Source organism: Psittacula echo (assembly GCF_963264785.1).
Source record: "Psittacula echo genome assembly, chromosome: 2".
NCBI lineage: Eukaryota > Metazoa > Chordata > Aves > Psittaciformes > Psittacidae > Psittacula > Psittacula echo.
In genome coordinates this window covers 30055375-30069610 of record NC_137737.1, presented here as the reverse complement: position 1 = coordinate 30069610, position 14236 = coordinate 30055375, and the positions used below count along the sequence as shown (strand labels likewise).

At 34.1% G+C, this 14236-nt stretch overlaps 1 protein-coding gene across 3 annotated transcripts in view; it reads right to left on the bottom strand.

The window, feature by feature from the left end:
• Positions 1-14236, bottom strand: part of DGKB (diacylglycerol kinase beta) — a gene marked incomplete at both ends in the record, with an annotated part of 332840 nt that overhangs the window by 208260 nt on the left and 110344 nt on the right. For all 3 annotated transcript variants that reach the window (XM_080639402.1, XM_080639403.1, XM_080639404.1), the window contains 2 exons: positions 1449-1538; positions 4013-4098. In XM_080639402.1, the coding sequence (XP_080495528.1) occupies positions 1449-1538; positions 4013-4098 (176 nt within the window). The remainder of the gene's footprint in view (positions 1-1448; positions 1539-4012; positions 4099-14236) is intronic.

Here is a 14236-nt window from a genome sequence, read left to right as displayed (position 1 = left end):
AGATCACTCACCAGCAACTTAGTTTCTAGAAACCCTGTCTCCTCTCCCATCTATGGAAGTTTCATTGTCTACCACAAAGCAAGCAGTCAAAGAACGATAAAAGCCAGAATATTTTCATACTGTCTTTTTCTACTTTAGTCCAGATGGAACCACTCAAAACAGAAGGTAAACAAATAGTGAATGGAAGGACATGTTCCCGCTAATGTAATTAAATGCTCTCATAGCTGATCCTGCTTAAAACAGGAGATTGGACTAGCAACTTCCTGTGACCTCTTCCAATCAGAATTATTCTATTACACTGCTTTATGAACAGTTCAGAAAGTGAAGCCAGGCCGAATTGATTGAGTTTTGGATTGGTTTTATTTGTTGGAGTGTTTGGTTGTTGTTGTTTTTCCCTAAGACTATGTAAATAACCAATCACCAGTCATGACAGAGAAAATAAAGGAGGTCCTCAAATGATGTGACAGAATGTTATGATTAACAAAGAAGTTCCACAGCATGAAAACTACTGAGAATTTACTAAAGATTATCTGGGAACTAGGCAGACATTTGGAAATGAAACTTGCTATGGTAGGACAGAAGAACGAAAAGATATCTACAAAGGCTGAGAAGTTGCAAATAAAGTGCCAAGTTCCAAATATACATCTCAAATGAAACAACCAAGACCTAAATCGAACTATCTGTGAGTCCATAAGCTAACATGCTTTCACCAGAGACTGAGTCTTGCCTAAGACTTTCTTCTCTTTCTTCTTTGTGTCTTATTCAAGTTATTCTGTAATGCAAATCCTGGACGAGCCGAGAGAAAAGCTCCGTACATCCAGGAAAAGATGCAAAGGGGGTATTAAAGTTTTGACTTTACATATATTCTCCTTTCAGCATTCTTTGCCTTTCATTTCCTGCACCACAGCACTTATTGCTTGGAATCCTCTGTAGGAGAAAAGAAGGGGAGTGGATCAAAAGAAAGAGTCTGAGGATGAGACACATTTTTCATTTAATATTTAAGAATATTAAAAAGGATGAAGCCACTCCAAGCCCATTATTAGCTGTTTTCAGTAACCCTTTCAGAACAGCCCCAACTAAAATCCATTTAAGAATACTCCCTTTATAAGGTATTGATCAAAGAAATAACTGCAATACAGATGCTAAAAAGCCAACCAAATATATATATATATATATATATATACACACACACACTACCCTCACTGCACTTTGGAGCCTTTTTGGTGTTAGCAGAAGCTACAAACAAGGTATAAGAGTGATTACAACCTTTAATAGCTGTAAAACAGTTCACGTAACATTTACAGAGAGTTAATTCCAAGAAGACAGGTGATAACTGCTCTTTATATACATCATAAAAAAAGAAATCCAAATGTTGAGAGATTTTGATGCAAAAATTTTCTTTTTTCCTTTTAATTATACAATGCATTGTATTTTTAATTTTTGTTTACCTCCTCCCCATTTCAGACACCTTGCTAAATCATTGCCAGTCCCAAGAGGCAGGATAGCAACTGGAGGATGCTTAATCAAGTTCGCTTTCTCTGTGAATAAAGAAGGAAAAAACATAACTAATTGTTTGGTACCGATACAATGTGTTAGGTTTTGTTTCAGTGACACATTTTGCATATGAGATTATGCTGCCTGCTCAGTAACAAGCATTTCACCAGCCACTCCATTATGCAGCCCCTTATCCAATCAATATTCAATTCTTAATCCTAATTTACTCAGTTGTTATCACAAGGACTTTTGTAACCCACAGATGTGATAAACATTCATAAACAGCAATGCCAACGATCTTTCCAAGACTGAAAATGCTGTGCTCTCTGTTGCGTTAAGGTCTGCCATTCTCAGCTACGAATGCAAACGTGTAATAGTTAAGGGCATAAACAATGAGATGAATCTTGTAGTTTTTCATCTGGATGACCAAATTTGTGTTAAATGTGTATTCACTTGAACTGCTCTTGAATTCACTTGCTCACACATGAGCACCATTACCAAGAACTCCTGGAACCAACACCAGGGATTTCCCCATCAGGAAACAAACCTGCTATTTGAAATGAGCACTGATCTATATGATAAGTCTTCAAGTCAATATTTTGTATTTCAAAAGTAATGTTTTGAGATGTATGAATTTACAGTGTCTTTTGACTCTTTACTGGTATGTTTTTACCATTTCAAGCCAAATGATCTCTGTTCAAAATCCAATGGGAAAACCCTTGTACAGAAATACAGCCTTTCTGAAAGCTGGAAATGGGGGAGGTATCCCCCAGGTATAATATTTCAAATGCAGAATTTGTCAAATCTCAGTTAATTGGAATAACTAGAATGTCTAGTTTATAAGTTATACTTGAATAGTTAAACAATCAGCTAATTTGTTCTTAGAATTATGCACAATTATCAGCAATTCACAGAAGGAGCTTATATACCCAATGGATGTGGCAGGGAAATCTTGTTATTTATCAGTTTCTCTTACAGATACTTTAGGAAGATATAACATTCACAATACCAGTGCACTGCAAATGCTTAAGAGAATTTAGTATTTAATAGAATAATTTAAAAAAAAGTTTTTTTTTTAAAAAAAGAAAGTTTGGATTGGTGATTGGGGTTTTTTTGTGTTTGTGTGTTTTCTTTTCCTTTCCCCTTTCCTTTCTTTTTCCTCTCCTCTTCCCTTTTCTTTTTCCTCTCCCTTTTCCTTTCCTTTCTTCTTGCTTTGTTCTTAGCTAGGATTCTTTGTGTATCAGGATATCAGGGAAGAAAAGACCAAACCAGAAAGCGTGCATTTCTCGAAATAGGTGATTTCTTCAACTTTATATGCCAAAGGGCCTTTGTTCGCTGAAAGGCAGCTTTGAACATCTTATTTCCTGCACCTATGAAACAAAGTGATCCTAGATCCCCAAATAATTTCTTAGTTCTGTACCACAAAAATTGCTTCAGAAGGTAATATTTTAGTGAAACAAAACACAGTCTTTTTCTCAAATAATACCACTGACAGAGAAAGTAACTGCATGACATTTTAGACCTAATGAAACAAATTATGACAGACTTAACAGCTGCAAAACTTCACCCCTTCCAAATTTATGTAATACACCTGATAGTTATGTCTGTTGATTTACAACTTTGAAATCTATTTGAGAGTTACAATAATAGCTTGCATTTGCAAAAAGGTTGATTTTTTTCTTTTAATCAAGATCAGAAATATGCCGTTGCTTTTATCCATTCCTTCATGACATCATTTTTACTTTTCACTGAACTTTAAAAGGTTTTCTGGTCCCTACCTCCCACAAAGCACACGCTTTTAAATGTTCTTCATCTAAACATTCAGTTGAGTCCTTTGACCTCTCTAATTTCCATTGTTACATGTTGCCATCTTTTTTCTCTTCGACCAAATAAACAACCATGTGGTGTGGAAGATATTCTCCCTAAGAAGCCTTGAGCAGTTTAAGTCTGTAATATCTTGACTTCTGGGTCTTCCTAATAATTTATACAGAGGACTTCATAGCCAACTGACTTAAAAACCTCCAAAACTGAAATGGCTGTTAGCCCATTATCTCCATTCTGGGATAACGAAGCATGAACAAAAATTTGCTAATAGAAAAAGCAAACGAGCTAAGGTATTATATATATAAAGGTATATATATAGATAGATATATATATAGATAGATATATATATATATATAAAGGTATTATATATATAAATGGTCTTAATCAGATTGAAAGAAGTAAGATTTGATTCAGTTGGGGAAAAGACTATGAACTGAAATTAAAACAGATGGATGCGAATTTCGTGTTTTCCAGAAATCCAGAGACTACAAACACTGGATCTGCCTAGGGATTTTGAGTATCTTTTGCAATTTGAAAATCCTTAAAAATAATCATGTCCTAAACTAATAAATTTCAAAAATGTAAATGAAACAGATCTTGGTTTAGGTAGCTGTATCCATATTTCGGTATACAGTGAAGAACAGCAAAATGGAAAGCATTAGTCAAGCAAAACTACGAAAATGCTTTTGATTACCTATGCAATCCAAAATCCATCCTACTGTCCCATCTCCACCACATGCTAGTACTCTGAACTCAGGAACATCTCGGAAAAAATTTAACCTAAAAACAGTAAATGAAGATATCTATTATGCAAACATTTTATGGCTTAAAAAAATTCATTTATGTGAATGTGAACAAGTGAACACTTGAAATAACCACCTCTGTTCACATAAACACAATCCAACACCATATTATCTGAAAAATCTAATACAAAATTGTTAATTCAAGCATTATTATCATATACTAAGACTAGAAGTAGCTTGGATCTGATGGTTAATCCAAACTTTATTTCAGTTCAAATATTTTTTTAAACTATTAACAGAAAACAATATCTATCTACCTAGTTGTAAATGGGTATGGAGAGTCTCAAAACAAAACATTCTAACATGGCTAAGCATATTAGACACAATTCCTTGTGAGGTGCTGCCTATAAGAGCATAATGAAAACTGTATTTCTGATTGTGCAGTGATACATAAACTGAGCATTTTGTGGCTGATAAAAACAACTCTGCACCAAGGCTTAATACAAAATGAGTAAGCGTCACATTGAATACACCCATTCCACCATCCTACAAACCATATTTCAAAAATGAAACATCTTTGGTAATATTCTGCTTCTGTATCCCACCAAGTGCTGGACAGTATCATCACCTGATTATTCACTTCATTCAATGCCAATGTTCCACAATGCTGGAAAGTGAGTATATATTGAAACAATTCTAAGTTGTGATATTTTAAAATTAAAAGCATCTTTTAAGGATAGCTCTTGACACATACTGAAATTTGTCCTTACACATAAATTATGACTAGACAAAAACCTTCCAGCAATTTTGCTGAATTACTAGATATGTGCATTTGTGAGCACCTACAATCACATATATGCTATTTATTCATTACTATCACAGACATCTTAGTGCATATTCTATATGCTAGTGACCAGATCTCATTTCCAGTTTGCAATCTCCAAATAAATGCACAATTAGTACATTGCATGCAAATTCTTAAATAGAAATATACAAATTAACTTGCAAGTGTTTAATTCAAGCTATTTTCCATATGAAAATTTAATGCTGCACACAGAGTCGTGCTCCTGTCCCTAGAAAGCTTTAAAAATTCTTTCAGGCATTTTGATAAAATCAAGAACACATGGTAAACTACAGAGTAAAAGAAAGAGTATGGAAAAATGAAATTAAAAATACAACTGTCAAAAAATGTTATTTAACATGTAGAAGATGACAGGACAACTTGTTGTGCTACTAGATTTAGACCAGCATTTCAAGGTTAGAAAGATATGTAGAGTTAAGCCCATCACATTGTTTTCCCACTCCCTCTAATTTTCTCTGCTGAGCTCTTAGACAATTTCAAGTGTCATGCACGATGTCTGAAGGATGCTTACTTGTTCTGTATTAAACTCTGCTTTGTCCTTCTCACCTCTTAGGTTCTACTTCACACATCCACAGGACAAGTGCTATAGGATCTCTTCTGATCCAAAACTTCATGTGCCAAGTCTGACTGGGTACACTTGGGGAATACATCTAATTAAGCATACGTGTTGAAAGACCCTCTGCTGGAAGTCACCTTCTACTACTGTAAGAGTGGGCATTGAGGTATGCCCTGGCCCACAGGTATGTACCCCTCCCACTTCACGAGACCTGGCAAAGAGACAAATGCCTCCAATCACCAGCATTCCCACTTCATGCTGGGTCTGTATAAAGTTAGCAGTTTTAATTATATTTCTTCCAGTACTGAGGGTATTACAGATTAATTTAAAATCAAATTATAGCCCAGACGTGATGGCAGGGTACTAACTTATATAAATATATTTAAGCATTTCTACCACATGTAACAGATGTCAAAGAGAAGGTCCGGGAAAAAAAACCAAAACAACCAAATATAGAAATGAAAAGTGCAGAGTTGATGCTAGCATTAATCCAGACAGGCAGAACATGGACCCAAATCTTCATCTTCCCTTTTATAAACAAGCATTCTCACAATATGGCTATCAAACACCCTTTTTGTTTTGAATGTATATTTAATCTTCATCAAAAAAAGTGTAACTTCCCAAGAAAGTGGGGGATTGAAGAATGTGACAAAAACATATTGTCAAAAAAATTCTCAGTAAGCTTCATTCATATTTCCCCTGGAACACTTTATAATCATATACAGTGAATTTTCCAAACAATTTCACAGTACAGCATTAAGTTCACATGACTTTTTATTTTTATAAATTTAAATGTAAAAGTGATACATACATTATATAACTATATAATACATAAAATACATAAAAATAAAGCATCATATACCTTACATTTTATATTTACATATATAAATATAGTGCATATAAATATAGTGTAACAAATATAAATATTTATAAAATCAAATTAATTTATAAATTTAAATATAGTTATATAATTACATATGTAAATAAATCTCATTCATTGAATTAGAATGTGCAGTCTACATTAAGAGTTGGGAAAGGAACATAGCTTTCTGCTGATAAGGGTTCAGTCAAACTCAGTAAGTGCTACAATTTTGAAGAAATTTCTTAATAGAAAGAGAAGAGTATGTATTGCCTGTCAAGATAGCTTTAGTCAATTAGTGTTTTAATAGCACCTCTTACCTCTTATCCACAAAAAAATTTTTATGTGGTTTAAAAAAAAAATAAAATTGTTGGAGAACTCAGTAAAAGTGGTGTGAAGTGGAAATAAAAAAAATGGAAGTCATCATAAAGGCTTTGTGCACTGTCAGACTAAGGTAAAAGACCAGAATAGAAAATTTAGTGCTATTATAACTTGAACTGACTAATAAAATTGTACAAGAATTCTTGGTAGGTATAATAAACATCAAGTAACATAAAAATGTAAATCAGTACTTACAATGGGTCTTTTCCCAAAAAGTTTTACCTCTGCTTTAAAAAAAAAATCTAAGTTTTTAACAATTCCTTGGCGGTGTTCAAGGCCAGGTTGGATGAGGCCTTGGGTGACATGGTTTAGTGTGGGGTGTCCCTGCCCATGGCAGGGGGGTTGGAACTAGATGATCTTAAGGTCCTTTCCAACCCTAACTATTCTATGATTCTATGATTCTATAATTCAGATTATTACTCTTAACATAGCACAATATGACAAGTACAACAAGTACAAAGGACCATTATGTCAGTAACCTTACAGAAATTCTGTCAATAACCGTGACAGATATTAAACAGGATACGTGAAACAGGTAAATTGGAAACTTCAAAAAAATGTAGTTTCTTCATATTAAATTAATTTGTATTATAATTTACACAGAATTATTTAATACATTATTTTTATTCTTTTTTCAATGAAGAAAAATACTGCCCCCTAAAAAATTCCTTTTTCAGTTGTGGATGTAAGAATAGGCAGATATTCTTTTATACAGATTTGCTTTTTATAGACACTATAGTAAAAAGCTTTCTTCCATCACTTAACATATGTTAGCAGAGCTGGAATGGCACACAAGAACATTATGCTGGTACAGAATTCAACCCAAGTTATATATATTATTCAATCCCTGGCAAAAAGGAAATAAGAAATCCACAGGAAGATCAAAAAAACCATAGTTGTATACTAAGTCCTTAAATCAGGAGGATATTTTTTGCTGTGTGAATTGCCAAGATGATTTTAGAAAATGAACCATTTTTCTTTCTATTGAGAAAGGTCAATATAACCAATCCCTAAAGGTGGATTACAAGAGATTATTGTATTTGATGGTATTTCTATCATCAACATTGACAAGTTCATCTAATTCTTGTCTGATCAAATTCTTATACATTAAATTGCAGCTTCTGTTTTCTTTACAATATCACTCAACTTTTCACATTCTACAAATTTCATAAACATACACACAGTTCTTAGTCCATGGTCAATAATTAACATACTAAATGGGCTCACTCCTATGACTAAACTGGTAAAGCTATCAACAGATATCTTCATCTTGATAGCTCACTTGTAAATTTACCCGTTTTAGTCTTCCCTAATCCTGTTTCCTATCTGCTGGAACGAAAACAAATAAATTTAAACCACTGAAGGTGTCTGATACCAGCCTGTTTTTATTTTATTTTGCCAGACACAAGGATCTCACATACAAAGGCAACTATTGAGTTCCTGCTGCTAAATTAGTAAATTCCACTTGAAAGATGGCAACTGTGCAGTGTACTATGCAGAGATTTCAGGTGCTCAGCCACACAAGGGGGAATAACAGCAGCACCATGTGAAATCATTCAGCCAATCATCTTCACTCACAGTGGAAGCAAAAATTAAAACTCAACAGCTCAAGTAAAGAATAATCCACCGATACTGGTATCTCAGCACAGGTATCAGCTAAATGTAAGGTAGATTACAAATGATCAGTGTATATAAAAATACTGTTTAACTTAGTAAACTTCTGCAGGGAAGATTAAAGTGCAAGAAAGGGGAATAGAAATTAGTATCTGTGTACATGAAAGAAATTTTAAATACTTTAAACGGTTTAGAGTTACTTCAGCTCTTGTGACTTAATGTTTTCACTGAGCTGCTTTTACAGTTACATCTAATTAATTTGGATTCAGTTTTTGGAAAAGGAGAGTAACTTAAGAAATAAATGATCAGTAAAAATTGTGAATACTTTTGTCTCATAGCTTCTAAGCCAATATTAGTATACACAGTACATGAACTTTGCCAATTACAACTGTAATCAGCTTCAAGATAGAGGACTTAGGAAGCTGTAGATTATGATGTACAGAAAAACTGTATTAAAAGTTATTTGCTATGACTTCTGTTTCAAAACTTCTGTCTTCATAGTATTAAAATAGTCTGGCCTTAAAGGTAATGAAACAAAAATATTGAATCAATAAATACATAAAATCATTAAATTCAATAAATATTTGCTGTTCATAAAGTGTAGCATAAAACACACTAATATTAAAATTTTTTTGAATGGCATCTGTAACTTATCAGTTTGATAAGTATACTTGAACTAGTACAATGTTTACATACTAGAATGGAACTTATGCTGTGTGTCAATGGAAGTGAATGAAAGATAAATATTTACCCTCAATATCACCAGCTCAAAGGTGATTTGTCATCAACAGATTTATGCTGATGAAGGACCTATATGATAGATATCTCACACTTCTAGGTGAACCCTATGACTTAGAAAATTTGTCTACTTATGAATTCACAATGCTGGGTTTAATCTAACAATTTCACTAACTTATATGTTCAACTCACCACTGGTTCTTCTTTAAACTGTTTGTCTATAGGAAAGCACTAAGTTGAAATACAAAGCAATTGTATTGTTGCAATATTTTCTCCTTTATTGTAATAACCATATTGCTGTCATTTTACTAAACAAATCGAATCGTTATTACTTGAGAATACAAATGAAAATTAAACACAGTTTTTTCTGGACTGCCAAGTTGAGCTGGTCACGTAACTGGACAACATACACACTTTAACCTTATTACAATTCTCAGTTACAGTTTTCTGCATATTGTAATGACACAATTCATGAGACAGTAATTCCAATAAATCACTCAAAGAGTTTCAATAAATCCAGTTTGTCATTGCATGGGGCAATATATTAATTTCCTGGAATGGTATTTTAACATGTGAATGTTAACTGGTAGATGAATATATTGCAGCTGAAAATATTGTTTTCAGTTCATACTGTCTCAAGATAAAGGTGGCTGCTAATTTAAAAGCACAGGCCTGCTGAAAACCATGATGGCGTATTTAGAAAAACAACATCCCAGTTCCTTAGCATGTGATCACCTGGGATATTGAGGGACTCCATGAATATAGTGGACATTTTACCGCCAGGTAGCCAAAACTGAAGACATTGCTCCATATGATATACTTCACACTCCCAAATACCATTAATAGCATAAAATTATAGAATGGTTTAGGTTAGAAGGTACTTTTAAAGATCATCTAGTCCAATCCCCTGCTATAGGGAGGGCCATTCTTCATTATATTAGGCTACGCAAAGTCCTGTCCAAACAAAACTTAGATTTTCCTTAACTACTGCTTAAGATGTACATCAATTTATTTTTACAGTCTAGCATTACAGTCAGTAGATGGCCCCAAATCATTTTATACAGATATGAAATAATAATGATAGTGTCAAACCTATGATCCCTGCAACAATGACATTTGCTTTATCTTGTGGGTATTATTGTGTAATATCCACAAGACGGATAGCAGTCTTGTAGATTTGGGAGAGATATATGACAGTCAGAAGGAGAAACAAAGAAGCATTTGTGGGAAAAGTGAATCAATATATACTGGGTAGTGGGTGGAGTAGATGCTGGATGCCATATGTTGACAAGTGACTGTAATAGTCAATAGCTTATTTTTGGGTGACCAAGAAAAGAGAACCAGTTCAAGAATGTGAGAAGAGCAAACTATTAAGGCTAAAGGACGAGGCAGAGGCCTTCACAGATTACAAACAAAGGCTGAACAATTAAAATGGCTAAGAGAGAAGTGAACCAATTACGCTTACCACTTTGGAAGTCTAGACCAAGAAAGGAGTGGAAATAGGTGGTATTTACAAGATTGTGCTATGCATGCAGCAAACACCATAGATGTCATACAAGTAAAAAATATTGTTTAACAGCTGTTTAAAATATATCTCTAAACCCAAAGTTTAAGTCCCACATGTGAAGACTGAGTACTACTGCTTCATCATGCACAACAGTAATTTTAATCATTAGAGTACAACCAACCCACAATGGCTTGCTTTGCCATTTTTTGGCAAATAATCTAATCTGTCCAAAGAATTACAGACTAGCTTCAAGGTTTTGTTTAGAAGAAAATAACTGTTCAGCGATTAGCTCCTAAAAATATTTCTGATGTATATGTCTTCCGAGAATACCCTGGATATTCCAAATGTCCAAAAGCAAAAAAAAATGCTTTAGCAATCAATTCCAATAATCAGAGAAAACAGAGTAATTTTCAAAATAGGCCTATTGCTTTGTGAAATTATAAAGGCCCAGGTGCTGTAGATTCCCAACTAAATTACACAGTAAGTTGTAGGGATGCAGTCCGGCTGTCTTGGGCATCTTAAGTGGGCAGAATTTAAGATTTAAAAAGGCCTGTTGAGGTAAACTTGTGAATAGAATTTAAAAAGCACATTCTCTCCAAATTAAATGCTTATGGGAGTTACCAAGAAATACAACTTTTGTAGATATAATTTCTATTATAGAGTATAAAAATAGCCTAAATTAGACATTTTAAATAATAGACTTAAGGGAATGGGAGCCTTTTCAGAGGGACAAAGCCTCTGTGAAACGGTGACCTCTCCACAGAGTCATGTGGGTCTGTGGCTCGACTGCTATTCATCCAGCTCTTATTTACCTCTCTGTGAGGTGAACAACAAATGAATTTCAGATTCCTCAAAATCATTAAATCCACAATAGCAGTTGTTGTCAGAAGACTCCCATAGAGATGTAACAACCAAACAGGGAAACTCTTTTCAAGGCTAAAAACACAGGTGCTAGGCACAAATTACACAATGTATCAGACTGGCAATTTTCACGTCACTTTGTTAACTCTGGCAGCCTGCAAGCCTGGAGTACCTTTTATGTCTGCCTACTGCTGCAGAGCGTACAAGGTTTCTCCGGCTCACTCACATCTCTCTACTCCCAGATAAAGGATGCCTAAACCATTAATTATTATACCAGTGTTTAAAGTGTACTGTTGTCCTTTGGCTGAGAGCTCCTTGGTTTCAAGGCTTTGGAGCAGGTCAGTTTCCGTTGTTGGAAAGGAATCAGACAGTTGGCTGACGAGCAATTTATTTGCATCATGTACATATTTTCATAGAGATTATATATATGAGTCTCGACATAAACACCTTCAAAAACCTTACCTTGGGCATTCTAAGAAGCTACAAGAAATGCCTTTGTTGGTGTCCCTGCAGTTCTACAAGTGCCATCCCGTCTATTATGAAAGTCAGTGACACATCCAGTTGCATGTTTAGATAGCAAAACTGAAGTTATTGCCAACTTGTTAAAAAATATTTTCGATTATTCTGCTGCACACTATTATTTTTATAAAACTACCCCCAACCCCCTGATATTGAGGAATTTGAGAGTTCTGTTTGGTTTTACTCATTTTGCTGTTTTGGTTTGGGGCTTTTGTTGTTGGTTTTGTTGGGGTTTTTTTTTTTGGGGGGGGGGATGTCATGGATTTTTTTATTGTTTGCTTGGGGTTTTTAAGATGGAAAAGGAAAATGAAATTTATTATTTCCATATTTCAAAAAAAAAAAATCAAAAATGGACCTTCTTCCTCTGAACAAAGATTATTTGAACCCTGTTCCAGCTAAGGTGGGTTAAGAAGCCCTTTATTCCTCTTCTGTGAAAGAACATGGTTATCCCACTGAAGAGGAAGAATGAAAGACCAAGTGATTGAGCCGTTGACTTTTTGCAAAAAAAATACAGTGGCTTTACAGTCCCCTAAGATTTAGGCTTTTATTGGTCTCCGAGTTCTCTGGTCTTTCTCCCTGTTATCTATAAGGGAGACACTTAGATTTTAAAAAGAAATAAACTGGAATTACTAATTCATGTTAGTCCCAGATATTTGGAATCCAAGTTAGAAAAACTCATTAATATTATCTTCTTGGTTGATGACAGAAGCTTATCAGAAACTTACCATCATAAATAAAACACTTGTGGGTTAAAGGAGACAAGCTGGCTCTACCAAAATAAGCAAATTGTACCCTAATATTATAAACATTCTATAGGTTGAGTGAACATGTCCAAAATTAGTATTTAAAAGAAAAAAAAAAAGTCTCAAAATAGTCAATTAAAATATATTACAATAATCATAAATGCTCTGACATAAATATACATTATGCTTATCCCTTTTCATTAAATAACAGCAGCTGCCATGAAGAATACTTTGTTTGCTTTTCTCTGCTGTACAATACCCCGCTCTGTTCCATTTTGATCTAAATGACACATATGACAATATTCAACAAATGTAACATTTTGATTGACAATCCAGTATAACTGGTATTATAGAGATGGATGAGTGAGTGGACAGATGGATGGATGGGCACGTTTTATTAGGCAATCCAGCCCTCGCACAAAGGGAAACATGACTGGTAAGTGAAATACAGAGTTTATTCAATGGCTTGCTTTAGGGACAAATTATACGCAGACTACATAGTATTGCCAGGGGCAAGAAGTGATGGCTGGAGATAAACTGGAAATTTAGGAGTACTCATTTCTGTGTAACGAAAACAAGCTTAACAAAATCCAGTGCCTCTTTGAAAATTAATTAGAAACTTCTTCATAGTGACTCCCAACTAAAACTATTTTGATTCCTAATAGAAAGAGAAATTGAAAATATTTTCTAAAAAACACTATCCTGGTACAAAAGACTAAAGTTTAAATGTGGGGTTTCAGTTTGAACTTAACACTGCCCTCTTGTGCTTCTGCCTTAAAATACATTTTCTTGTATATCACAAGATACATGATGAATTTAAACAAAAATAGAATCATAGAATAGTTAGAGTTCTTTTAAAATTCATCATCTCAGCCTCTAGTGTGACATTTCTTTATACCATATATAAAACAACATTGGTTACTAGCTTTGTCTCAGTTAAAATTTCTTAAAAATTCCCAAAATAAGTTTCTGCAATTTTTCTTGTCTTACTCTTTGGACTAAGATTACTTAAATTTTCCATATGTGTTAAGACTAGTATAACAAAACACAAACAATAAATGCCATTTGAGTAATAAAACAGCACTAGCATTCATGTACAGCATAAAATTACAGACATAAAAAAGTCAGGCATGTCATTATTTCATTTTTTTTGAGCAGGTTTTGCACCATTCTGCAGGTTGCACATTAAGCCACATTGCAGTGCAAAACATTCGGAGAATCATAACTTCAAAACGGATTGGATCCAATCTGCTTTTCACTTTCATCAATGATATACATCTCCAAAGTCTAACCCAACAAATGGACAGCTGATGCAGAATGGTTTTAAGAGAGAATAGCTTCCTGTATATTTGGCGTTTAAACCAGAAGTGCTGGCAGAAACTGTCAGATCATACTCTTTCCAGTAATATATCTGTGACAACTGAAATATAACTTCGCAAGGCACAAACCACATACATTCTCACCTTGATCTTATTCTCCTCCAAGTTAAAAAGAAATCTAAACAAATAAAAACACCCAGGATAAAAAAAAAAAAA